Source organism: Acomys russatus, chromosome 31, assembly GCF_903995435.1.
Source record: "Acomys russatus chromosome 31, mAcoRus1.1, whole genome shotgun sequence".
Classification (NCBI taxonomy): domain Eukaryota; kingdom Metazoa; phylum Chordata; class Mammalia; order Rodentia; family Muridae; genus Acomys; species Acomys russatus.
In genome coordinates, this window is record NC_067167.1 from 21,720,582 (window position 1) to 21,732,996 (window position 12,415).

A 12,415-nucleotide genomic window follows, 5' to 3' on the forward strand; every position below is an offset into this window, starting at 1 on the left:
CCTGCATTTTTTGTGTTTCCATATGAAGCTAAAAATTGTCCTTTCAAGTTTTGTGAAGAATTTAGTTGGAAATTTGATGGGGATTACATTGAATCTATAGATTGCTCCTGATGGGATGGCCATACTATCCTACCGATAGGCACTCTTGTCATCTTCTTTAATTTCCTTCTTCAAAGACTTGAAGGTTTTATCATATATGTCTTTCACTTGCATGGTTAGAATTACCCCAAGATTTTTATAATGTATTAAGCTATTGTGAAATATGTTATTTCCCTGATTTCTTTCTCAGTTTGTTATTTGTATATATTAGGACTAGTGGTTTTTGGTTTTGTTTTTGTGGATTTGCTGGTCTGAGATTATTTATTCCTTGTATTTTCCTGGTGTTGTTAGCCTCTTCAGGCTGAAGTTTTTCTAGTGACTTCTATAGGGCTGGATTTGTAGATTGGTACTGCTTAAATGTGGTTTTACCAGGGAGTGTTTTTCTCCATCTATGGTGATTGAATGTTTGCTGGGTATGGTAATGTGTGCTAGCATCTGCAGTCTCAGAATTTGTAGAACATCTGCCCAGACCCTTCCGGCTTCTAGAGTCCCCATTGAAAAGTCAAGTGATATCCTGATAGGTCTGATTTTATATGCAATTTGATATTTTTCCCTTTGAACTTTTAATTTTCTTTTTTCTGTAGGTTTAGTGTTTTGTTTCTTATGTGCCAACAGAACTTTTTTTCCTGATCTAGCCTATTCGGTGTTCTGTATGCTTCTTTTACTTTGATAGGCATCTTCTTTAGGTTATACTTTCCAGGCCTTTGACCTGGATATCATTTCTTTTCTCTATTCCTATTATTTGTAACTTGGTCTTTTCATAGTGTCCCCAATTTCCTAGTTATTTTGTCCCAGGATTGTTTTAGACTTAATATTTTTTTTGACTGTGGTATCCATTTTTTTATTTATCTTGTCTTCTTTTTTCTTCCATTACTTATATTCTGTCTATGAGGTTCCTGTTCAAGTTCCTAAATTTTTCATTTCCAGTTTTCCCTCAGTTTGAGTTTTCTTTATTGATTCTATTTCCACTTGCAAGTCTTGAATTATTTACATTCTCATGGGTTTCTATAATGGGTTATTTACTTCCTGCTTCAGGGCCTCTAACATATTCCTGAAGGCTATTTTAAGGTCTTTTTCTTGGGCTTAAGATATATTGCATTTCTCAGGGCCTGCTGTAGTAGAGTTGCTAGGCTTTAGTGGAGACACATTGTCCTGGCTGTTACTGTTTTTATGCTGGCTTCTAGGCATCTAGATTTGGGATACTTGTAGTTCTAGGTGTTGTTATCTGGTTTTGTCTTTATTTGGTAGGTGTTCAGTTCCTTGGTTTCTATTGTCCTTTCTTAGGAGAGTACAGTGGCTGTGGGTTGCCTTGTATGGAATGCGTCTGAGAACCTGCCAGACATGCGCACTGGGGGCTTTGAGTAAGATGTGTTTTCCTGGTATCCAGAGCTGACACTTAGAGATGGACGTGGGCTAGAAGAGGATTTCTGGGGTTCCACTAGTGTGAGGAAAGCAGAGTGTGCCACTTAGTCCCCTGGGAATGGGGGCAGAGAGGGAGGTGAGACTACAGCTGGTCATCAGCTACAGGGCTGGGCATGAAACTGGGAGGTTTGGGTTTGGAGACAGGAGAGAGAGTGAAGAGCTGACACTTGCAAACCTGCTTCTCTGCCTGTGTGCTTCTTGGGTGGATGGTGGCCAGCGGCTGGGTTCCCACGGAGAATCTGTAGATTTGGATGTTGGAGGCTAAGACAGAGGAATGGGGTCCTGAGGGGGGCTATAGAAGAGCTGAGTGATTGGCTGGGGATGGGAGCAGAGAGGAAGGGAGCCCACAGCAGGTGACCTGCTAAAGAGCTGGGACATTCGATTTGCAGGGAAGGAGGGAAAATGAAGGTCTAAAGATTACCGACCTAGTTCCCTGGCCCCCAGTTGTTTTTTCCAGTGAGGTAAGCAGTTAGGTCGGGCATCAGGACAGCTCGTGAGGAGGAGCAAGGCCCGAAAGAAGATGCCTACAGTGCCAGCAAAATCCCACTGTGCAGATTAGGAGACACAGGCCTGGGGACCTCCACTCAGCAGGCAGGATGTCAGACTTCTGCCCACAGCCAGTGCAAAGCCACCAAAGCATTTTGAGGGAGAAAGTGAGCCACTTTGATTTAAGATTTCAAGTTTACTTCAATTGCTTGTAGACTGAGAGAAAAGTGCCAGTCGCAGTTGGAGGAGACCATGGTCATGGAGGAAAAATGAAGACATGGGCAGAAACTAGAAACCAACCATGAGCGCAGTTTCTGAGTACAGAAATTATTTCCTGAGAGGAGGATGAATGGCGGGGGGGGGGGGAGGGAGATAAGCACAGAGAGTGGAGGAGAGTGTTGGAGGCATGTTCATGGTACTCAGAGGGGATGCAACAAAGGCAGTGGGATTTACAGGTAAAGATCCCAGGAGGGGGCATGCAGGTGGCACATGACCTAACAACTAACTACTGCTTGATGCCATGCTTACTCTCCTTATGCCTTCTTCTCTTGATTTTTGTTTCTCGGTGGTTGCAGGAAGGAATTCTACTAATATGGCCGGTCAACAGGTGGCTTCTCTTCTTAACACTTAAGGAAATAGAAATGTTGCCTTGACCCACACCCTTAGAATGAGTGTAAGCATAAATCCTATCAAAGAAGAAGGCTGTGGCTGTGGCTCAGTGATCAAGTACTTGCTTCGTGTGCACTGACTTGCCATCCCCACCCAAATAAGAAAGCAAGGAATATTCCCGAGGAAAACAGCTTCTTGAGTATAAATGTGGACATGCAGCTTTATATGGTTTCTGAAACGCCGTAGACTCCCAAGTTAAAGAGAGCTTGTTATTTAATCTGGGCTACTCTCAAAGACCTGTAAACAAGTTCTTGAGAAAAGCTTTAAAATGTCTTCATTCCTTTGCTGTGCCAGCGATCATTAAGGGATTCAACGATAATTTTGAGTGAACTTGTCAAGTGCTGTTCTGAGAAGCTGTTAGTCACCGCTGAGTAATGCCTGGAGTCTTAAAAGCTGGCTGGGTGGAACTGCATTGAGACTCAGTAGTCTGTTAATTCTCAGTATACAGTCTAGGCACTCTGAACATTTTAAAAATTAACAGTCCTGCTAGATGTTGTTTGAACCTTGAAAATAAAAGTCCTAACTTTCCCTCACGGAAGTCATGACAAAGAGAAGCCTGCCTTTTGGATGCTAACTTAATTTTCATGACTCTGATTAAAAATCAAAGAGAGAAGGAGATACAAAACACGCCCACTTTCAACCTCTTAAAGGAGAGACACATTCAGGAATTAAAGTGAGAGGGGAGGGGAAAGGTCTGACCTCCTGGGCTTCAGAGCTTCCTCCTTCCCCCTTCTCCCCTTCCCCAACCCCCCCCCAAACACACACACACACACACACACACACACACACACACACACACACATCCTTCATATCTCTAGTACCAGGAAGTCATTCCCAGACTTGCTACTGAAGAGAACCTGCTTTTTCTTAGTAACATGTTTCTTTAAACTGCTTTTCGCTCGCTCCTTCTGGTGATACACTATTTTGCTGTTGTTAAAAATATTCCTGATACCAATCAGTATCTCCTGACATCAATATGTATACCAACTGCGAAAGCTTCCTGGGAGAAATCTTGTATCTCACCTCAGCTACATCCCTGCCATCCAGGACCATGCTAGGCACTGGCAGGCGCTCTGTTAATCTTTGAGTGACTTCATGAGTGACTGTGTTCCTCAAGAGACATCGCAAGAAAAGATGTCATGCTTGCTTTACTTAACACCTAATAACAACCATAGCAGCACGTGTAGTTTTTCTTTCTATTCATTTTTATCATTTGAGATTTCCCATATGCATATAGTATGTTTCAGTCAAATCTAAATCTTATACCCTCCCTTCCAATTCTGCCCCTAACGCCTCAACATAGATAGTTATTAAAAGGATCACTTGTATTACAAGAACACTGCCTCGTGTTTTCCTTCCTTTTTAAAACTTTGGGGTGGGCCTGGAAGAGAGCTCAGTGTGGAAAGTACTTGATACACATGTATGAGGGCCTGAGTTTGACTCCTCACACCTATGTAAAAGCCACCTGCATACTTGTAATCTCATCACTGGATAGAAGAAGCCAGAGGAGATTCCTGGAGCTCATTAACCAGCCAGCTCTGTCTATAGATTAAAACACACCACTAGTCCGCAGTTCCAGAATCTTTTAGTATTCCTCCAAACATGATACCCCACTCCTGGTACCAAGTTCTGTATTAGTTACTTTTCGGTTGCTGTGATAAGACGCTGTGACAAGACTACTTACAAAAGAATGGGTTTACTTGGACTTACAGATGTGCAGTGTTGAGAGTCCATGTTGGCAGGCCATGACACTAGGCAGTAGACATGGCAGCTAGAGCAGCAAGCTGAAACAGAGAGAGCTGATTGGAAAAAATGTCATGAGTCTTTTAACTCTCCAAGCCCACCTTCATTGGCACACTTCCTCCAAGAAGGCCGTACTTATTAAACGTCCCTAAACAGTACTACCACTTGGAGACTAAGTGAACAAATACATGAGGCTGTGTATTTGATTTTTGAAATTTGAAATGTGGAAATTCTCATTCAAGCCACCACACTCCTTTGTGTACCTCAGTTTACTCATCTGCCTCTGGAAACAAGCAGTAGTACCTGTTTTGGGGGATTGTTTTGAATATTAAATTCATTTCCACAGGTGAAGTATTAAAAACCATTCTATGGTATATGGCCTCAATAAATGTGGGTAAGATAAATGTTGTGATGGTGGTGATAGGTTTGATCACTAGTGTCATGAAGATATAGTTCAGTGGAAGTGTGCCTGCTTAGCACACACAAGGCCCAAGCTATGATCCCCAGCACCACAATAATAACAATGACAACAGCAATAATACAGTGATTTATGATTAGATCATTCTAGTTGATTAAATGTCTTATCATTACTTCCTCAAAATGTTAGGAATAACTCCATCTCTTAAAAACATTTTTGTTGCTTAAGATTTTTATATTAAGTAATTTTAAAAAATCAGGCTTATTAAGAAACACAGAAGCTGGATATGGTGGACACCATTAATCCCAGCATTCCAGAGAGAGAGACAGGTGGATCTCTATGAGGGCAAAGCCATCTTGATCTAAGGATACATAGTGAGGTCTTGTCTCAGCAGCAGGAAGAGAAAGCAATGCAAATTACATTAGTTTATATTTATTGTGAAAAGTTTATTTCCATGAAGATAATGAGTCAGTTTTTTCTCCCAAGTCTATGTCAGATAAGGTTTTTGTTATTTTTATTTAGGTTTATTTATATTATACTATTCCCCATAGTTGAGTATTTCTCACGTATTTTTTGGAGGAAAAGATTAGCAAGATATTGCCTGTCTTTTTTTTTTTTTTTTTTTTTTTTTTTCCCGTTTTTCGAGACAGGGTTTCTCCATGTAGCCTTGGCTGTCCTGGACTCTCTTTGTAGACCAGGCTGGCCTCGAACTCACAGTGATCTTCCTGCCTCTGCCTCCTGAGTGCTGAGATTAAAGGCATGCTCCACCACCGCCTGGCTACCTGTCCTTTTAAAATCATAGAAAACTACTAAGAATGAAAGATTTTGAAGTATTTTCATGCATTTTAAGAGATTATGTCACACAGAGCTTAATAACATTTCTGTTTTTCTTTTTTACGTGATGAATTTAGAAGTGTAGGATTCAGGGTTTCAGTCATGAAGAATCATTTCTAGGTCTCCCTTAAGATTAAGTTAGGGGGCTGGAGAGATGGCTCAGTGGTTAAGAGCACTGCCTGTTCTTCTAGAGGACCTGGGTTCAATTCCCAGTACCTACATGGCTGCTCACACCTGTCTGTGACTCCAGTTCCAGGACTAATTACACCCACACAAAGACATACATGCGGGCAAAAATAAAAGTAAGTTAGGAGTGCCGAGAAAAAATAAACCCTGTAATTATATTCCACACCCAACTGAAATTTCAGCTGATATCTGCACTCTGGACAGCGTGCTTATAGTCACTGGTCCGTGGGCTAATTTTGTACCTTCTAGGCTTAGCTCCTGCTAAAATATAACCAGTAAAAAAAAAAAGTTGTGTGTGGTTTCTTAACTATCTAAACTTCATTTTCTGCCTGGCTCATCATTTCTGTTTTCAGCGCTTCTGACTTTAAAAGGCAGTAACCATTACAAATGAAGAATAAAGGCGGAAAACAATGTGTAAGCAGTAGACAGGGTTATCTGCCCACCCGCCACCCCCCAGGGACCCCACCTCTGCATGGGGCACCCAGCTGGTGAGGTGGCATGGTAGAGCCACTGCTTTCAGTCTAAACCCAGGAAGCCTCCTGCCTTGGGAATTAGGTTGATATCACATACATTTTGATTCTCACCCTACCGGTCTTTTTTTTTTTTTTTTTTTTTTTTTTTTTTTTAACCAAAGCTCCACTACCAGGCTGGTGGGATAAGTAGAAAAAACATCTCTTGAATCATATATATAATGGTAGAAAATAAAAATTGGGGAAAAAAAAACTCTAAGTGTACTTTTTAAAATATTTTAAAATATGAGGTATTTGGTTTGGAAGGAGTGCAGAGTTGAGTCAAAACCTCTAGGAAAGCCACAGAACCAATTTAATTACTTACTATAAACAGAAACAGACAAAAGGAGCAGGGTTGGTTTATATGACATGTGTGGTCTTCTAAGGGTCTCCAGTGTTTGCCATGGTGATATTGGTTGCAGAGATATTGGTTGCACCTGGTGCGGTAGCGCACACCCTTAGTCCCAGCACTCACAGAGACACAGGCAGAGGCTGGCAGATCTCTGTGAGTTCGAGACCAGCCTGGTCTACAAAGGGAGTCCTTAATAGCCAAGGCTACACAGAGAAACTCTGTCTTGAAAAAAAGATATTGGTTGCAAAATGTTAACTTTGCTATGTAATCCATGTAGTGTGGTGCCAGTGGCCTCTGGTACTTCACCAATTGAGCCTGACTCTGTGTGTGTGTGTGTGTGTGTGTGTGTGTGTGTGTGTGTGTGTGTGTGTGTGTGTGTTATGGAGGTGTGTGGTGGTAACTGTCCAGAACTGCTCACATACAGAATCTTCTGTTTCTAGATTCTCTCCTGATGGAAGATTAATTGTGTCATGCAGTGAGGATAAAACTGTTAAAATTTGGGATACTGCAAGTAAGCAGTGCGTTAATAACTTCTCGGATGCCGTAGGGTAAGTCCATTCTCTCTGTACATTTATGTGGATCTGTTTGCTACGGAGATATTTTGTTATCAACAGTATCAATATCTTAATATCAACAACTCGAACTTTTAGATGAAGGTAAGGAACTGAGATGCCAAGCTGTCCTATTCTTTCTTCCTAGATTTGTAAACTTTGTGGACTTTAACCCTAATGGTACATGCATAGCTTCAGCAGGCTCTGACCACTCTGTGAAAATTTGGGACATAAGACTGAACAAATTACTCCAGCACTACCAAGGTAACAGTTCCCCCACCAGAAAGAAGTTTCCCTGTCTAATGGCTCCCATGGGAAAGGCCTGTAGTGTGGTTTAGAGCTCTACATGGGCCTCAGGCTGCGCTTGAGCTAGCTGGAGAGCAGAATAGCTGATTTATCCCACCAGTAGAAGAATCAAGATGAGAAAGAAAGGAGAAAGATTTTTATTTTAGTTTACATTTTAATGAAAAGCAGAGAGAGAAAGTGTATTGAGTATGGCTGGGTTGGGGAGTGAAACTAGTTACCCGCTAGCTTGTCTTATAGTAGTGAGAGGAGCTGTCAAGCCTTAAACAGAGGAAAAGCTGAGACAGCGTTCAAGGACGTGTGCATAGTCAGGCAGGCCCGGTCCAGGTTTCCTTGCGGTTGCCTTGGTTCTGATTCTGTATGGTAGACTGAGACCGTCCTTTGCCTTCCACTGCTGAGGGCTGCATCTGCTTCCTTCCTTCAGGTCATTTCTGCCCAGGAAACGCACCTTCATGGATAATTACCCTCATCTGGGGACTTGGTCTGTCTTGGGAGGTTTTGCTTTTCCAGGGATCCAAGGTGACTACAGGTTTAGGACACGTGTTGTTTATGTGTGTGTTCTTAGCCATAGTTAAGAAGACAGACAGACAGACGGACACAAAGCAAGGGCAGAGATCCCAGGCTTTCATCCTGCTTTCAGTTGCTTGTGGCCCAAATAAGGAGTCGACAGTTCAGCAAAAGCAGCCTCTGAGTGCGCAGTTTCTCCTTGTGTTTAGGCATTGCTCAACCTTGTGGGAATTAGCATGTCTGGCCAGTCTGGCTTTGTAGGTTTTCTTGCCTCAATAATAAACCAGTGCTTGAGAAGAGAACAAGCTGTGATGACAGAGCATCTACGCAAAATGAGCCAGATGCTTAAGTCTAAAAATTGAGATTCCAACATGAAGAAAAATGCTAGGATCCAAAGCCAAGATAAACCTAATAAAGGAAATTCTATAGGGAGTCATCTCCCTGGCTAGTCACTCTGAGTATGCACTATTAAGAATGGACTCTAGCCAGGTGGCTGTGGCGCACGCCTTTAACACCAGCACTCGGGAGGCAGAGACAGGCAGATCTCTGCATTCAAGCCCAGCCTGGTCTACAAAGCAAGTACCAGGATAGCCCTGGTACCCTGTCTCTGAAGAAAACAACAACAACAAAAAAACGTAAAAAATATTAAAGAATGAACTCTAGTGGAAGGGAGTTGATGTCCAGCAACCATGCCATCCCTTAGTTTTATTAGCTTTTGGAAGAGATCACACAAGTGACTAAATTTTGGTTGTTCACTTTGAAAGGTCTTCATATACAGCCTAGACTGGCCCCAATCATGAGCCCCCTGCTTTGCTCTCCCAAATGCTGGGACTATAAGTATGTACCACTGTGCCTATCGTGACTGTATTTTGGAAGACATCCCCCATTATGTATGAACAATTTTTGTCTGAAGGCATCACGAATTAGTCATCCAGTAATTTGATCTTAGCTGTCCCTTGTCACTGTAATGAGAGCTGTCCCCATTGATGTGATCCGATCCTGTGTCAGGTAGAGGAGGAAAGATGAAGTAGGACAAGGAGCCAGTGTCAAGAAGGCTTCCTAACTGCTTTCCTTCCCCTTTGGGGTCAAAATCAAGTAAATAAGCAGAGAGGGCCCTTAGGCAGGAATCCATTCTAACTTTAATTCTGTCTGTCCTGTGGGTGACATCCTGGTACCTTGGCAACACTTAAGTTACTGTGTTACAAGCTGTATTTATGTGGCATATTAGCGGAAAACAGTCAAAATTTACGAGGAAAATACACATCATTGTCAACAAGAGCAAATATTTAAAGAGATACAAGATTAAAAAATAAGCAAATATTGGGGTCTTTTGTTTTTGTTTTTGATTCTAAGTACTTTGGACAAGGATCAGAACTGAGGGAACCAAAAGTCTTAGAAACAGTCATATTTAGAATTTTGCAAGAAGTTGAAAGACTTGAGGCTAGAGCCATAACTCAGTGGCTAAGAGCACTTGCTGATTCTGTAGTGGAGCTGTGACACTCACAACTGTCCCAAACTCCAAACCCAGGGCATCTGGTATCCTTTTTCTGGCCTCAACAGAAACGGCACACATACTCAGTGCCCTTACATATATACAAGTATAACATTTTTTTTTAAACAAGTAAATCTTTTTATTAAAAAAGGGAGCAGCCTTGGTAGTTTTATTGCATCCAGTATTATGGCAGCATTATGGTCATCGAGACATCGAATTCTCTCCTTAGAAATACATTTAACTCCGTTTCCATTAAAAGAATGGTATGATTTATCAATAGCAGACTACATTTATATACAAGCTCCATTTAATTTTGTCTCCTTTATAATTGTTTGAGATTGTAATTACAGTATTTCCTTCTTCTCTTTCCTGACTTCAAACACAAACATTCCTGTGAAATCTGCACCCCACCCAACCCTCATTCTCTTTCAGACTCAGGGCCAGTGTGTCCATTCCGAAAATCATCACTACAACCTGCTTAGTCTGTGTGATGTTGCTTGTACATGTACAGTACAGTTCCTCGGCCTAAGGCTCAGGGATCATTCCAGAAGGAGGCCCGGAAGGATTTTTGTAAGACTCAGAGGAACAGGGAGTCTGCTGTGAGAAATGCCAGAGAAGCTATTCACTAGCATAGCATTCTAACCCTGACCCCGAGCAAGGATGACCCGAATAGGCAGGGTTTCTCTGTGTAGCCTTGACTTGCCTGGACTCTCTCTGTAGACCAGGCTGGTCTTGAACTCGCAGCAATCTGACTGCCTCTGCCTCCTGAGTGCTGGGATTAAAGGCGTGCGCCACCACGCCCGGTCACTTTGCATGTTTTTAAGTCTGCATTTTGTACATGTTGATGAAACTGTGACCTGCACCCTATCCATTTCCAGACAGAGACATATAAGGTGCTAATTGTAATAGAATTGCTTTTAGATAGTCGTTTGTAAAGTGATGGCTTTGAGGGCTTTAACTGCAGCAGTTCCTTGTGCGAACCTTGACTTACTTAACACCATCAACAGAAAGAACAGTGATTGCAATGAAACACAGCTTTGTCCTGGGCCCAGTTCTTTCTTGTAAATGCTACTAAGAGCAGAACAATAGTTTTTGTTGTGTGTGTGTGTGTGTGGTTTTTTGGGTTTTTTTCGGGGGGTTTTTTTTTTTCTTTTTAGCCTTGCTGCTTTAGATACAGAGGATCAGAGGACTCAGTTCTGTTCTTACAACAGTGCATTAACTTTCTTTCTTTCTTTTTTTTTTTTTTAAGAGTACACAAGGTTTATTATATGAGCATGGGGAGAGAAGGAAGAGGGAGGGGTACCCCCAGACAGAGAGAGAGAGACAGAGACAGAGGAAGAGAGAGGAGGAAAGGGGGAGAGAGAGAGCCACAACTTTTGACCTTAGAAATTTGTTTAGACACATTTATATTTTGAAACACATTTTCTAAAGCTTTTGAAGTTAAGTAATTGTACGATTTTTTTTGTTTTTTTGTTTTGTTTTGTTTTAGTACTGAGAATTAAACTCGGGGCCTTGCAACTCTACTACATCTGCAGTCCAAAAATTACTTCTTTTTTAAATGTTATTTTTATTTTTGTTGGTGTTTTGTATGTCTATGTGAGGGTGTTAGACCTTGGTGTTACTCTGAGACCAAAGCACAGCATGTGGCCTGACACCTCATTAAGTCTAGTCACCCAGAGTAGGTCAGACCCCAGCATTTGCCTGTTCTACTCAGTTTCCAACTGGACTGTTGTTGCTGTAGCCTTCCAACAGTGTCCATCAAGCCAATCATCATAGACTCTAGTGTAAAGATAACAACACGGCAGACAAAGACAGCCTAGGTGATTCAGAGTTGTGTGCAGCGTTAGATAAACCACCAAAGAAACAGAAGACAAGGGAGGGCAGTCCCAAGATGGCAGACTTCCTATTCTCTGACCGTACAGACCGCAGTAAGGTACCCCGAGCACTGGGGACCTTGCATCCACCCCCTACCACTTACCAAGACACAATTACAGGACTTGGCCATCCCTGTCATACTGCAAAGTCCCCACGTGGTTTAAAGACTCAGCAGACAAGGAACCTCAGAATTCAGATTCAGAAGGAACCCAGACAGCTCAACAGTCTCCCAGCCGAGAGGGAAAAGAAAGGGCAGGGCCCAGGTACACTGACTGGAAGAGCTTAAAGGTCAGCACTCAGGGCCTGCCGAGGCCAAGCATTCCTTGCTCCACCTCACCAGATCCAAGCAGAAAGCCAAGGACACAGCCAAAGTGGAAGAGATAAAAAAAAGGTTCCTGGAATAAAAGTGATTTCAGCAGCTCTGTGGAACCCCCAGTTTCCCCTCTCCATCCAGGCTTGGCTTGCCTGAGTGGATGATACCAAAAAGGCATCTTTGATCCTGGTTCACCTTGACGAAGTTGTAACCAGAAGTTTTAGGGCAGAAGTGTTGGGGCCTCGGCAGCTCCGAAAAGCTCAGCTTGGCTGCACATTCCCATAATGCCAGTTAGGGAGAGAGGAAGTGTGCTGAAAAGCCGAGTGAGGTTTAGCCAGTGTGACCACACTAGGAAGGGAACTAGAGAAAGGGGTCCGGTGTCATGCCACCCACGCCATCTGTCTTCTTAAAGGAACTTTTAAACTGACTCGGGGTCTGTAAAAAACAAAGTTACTGTGGAAACCAGAGTTTTCACGCTCTGGTTGCCTACACTGTGTGAAAAATCAGTCATGTAAGATAATGTAAGCCCAAATGAATGGGGCTAACTGACTTAGAGGAAGCGGCTTCCTTCTGTGCGAGTGCACTAACGCTGGAAGGCGGCAGTGCTTTTCTTAGTTTATACTAGATACATACGAAAACCACATCGTTGTCCCACA

The 12,415-nt window shown here is 42.5% G+C and overlaps 1 protein-coding gene across 1 annotated transcript in view; it reads left to right on the forward strand.

Annotated features, from left to right (window-relative positions):
* Positions 1–12,415, forward strand: part of Poc1b (POC1 centriolar protein B) — a 98,042-nt gene that overhangs the window by 35,538 nt on the left and 50,089 nt on the right. Inside the window, exons 5-6 of the mRNA XM_051139952.1 lie at positions 7,159–7,266; positions 7,418–7,533. Coding sequence (XP_050995909.1) covers positions 7,159–7,266; positions 7,418–7,533 — 224 coding nt within the window. The remainder of the gene's footprint in view (positions 1–7,158; positions 7,267–7,417; positions 7,534–12,415) is intronic.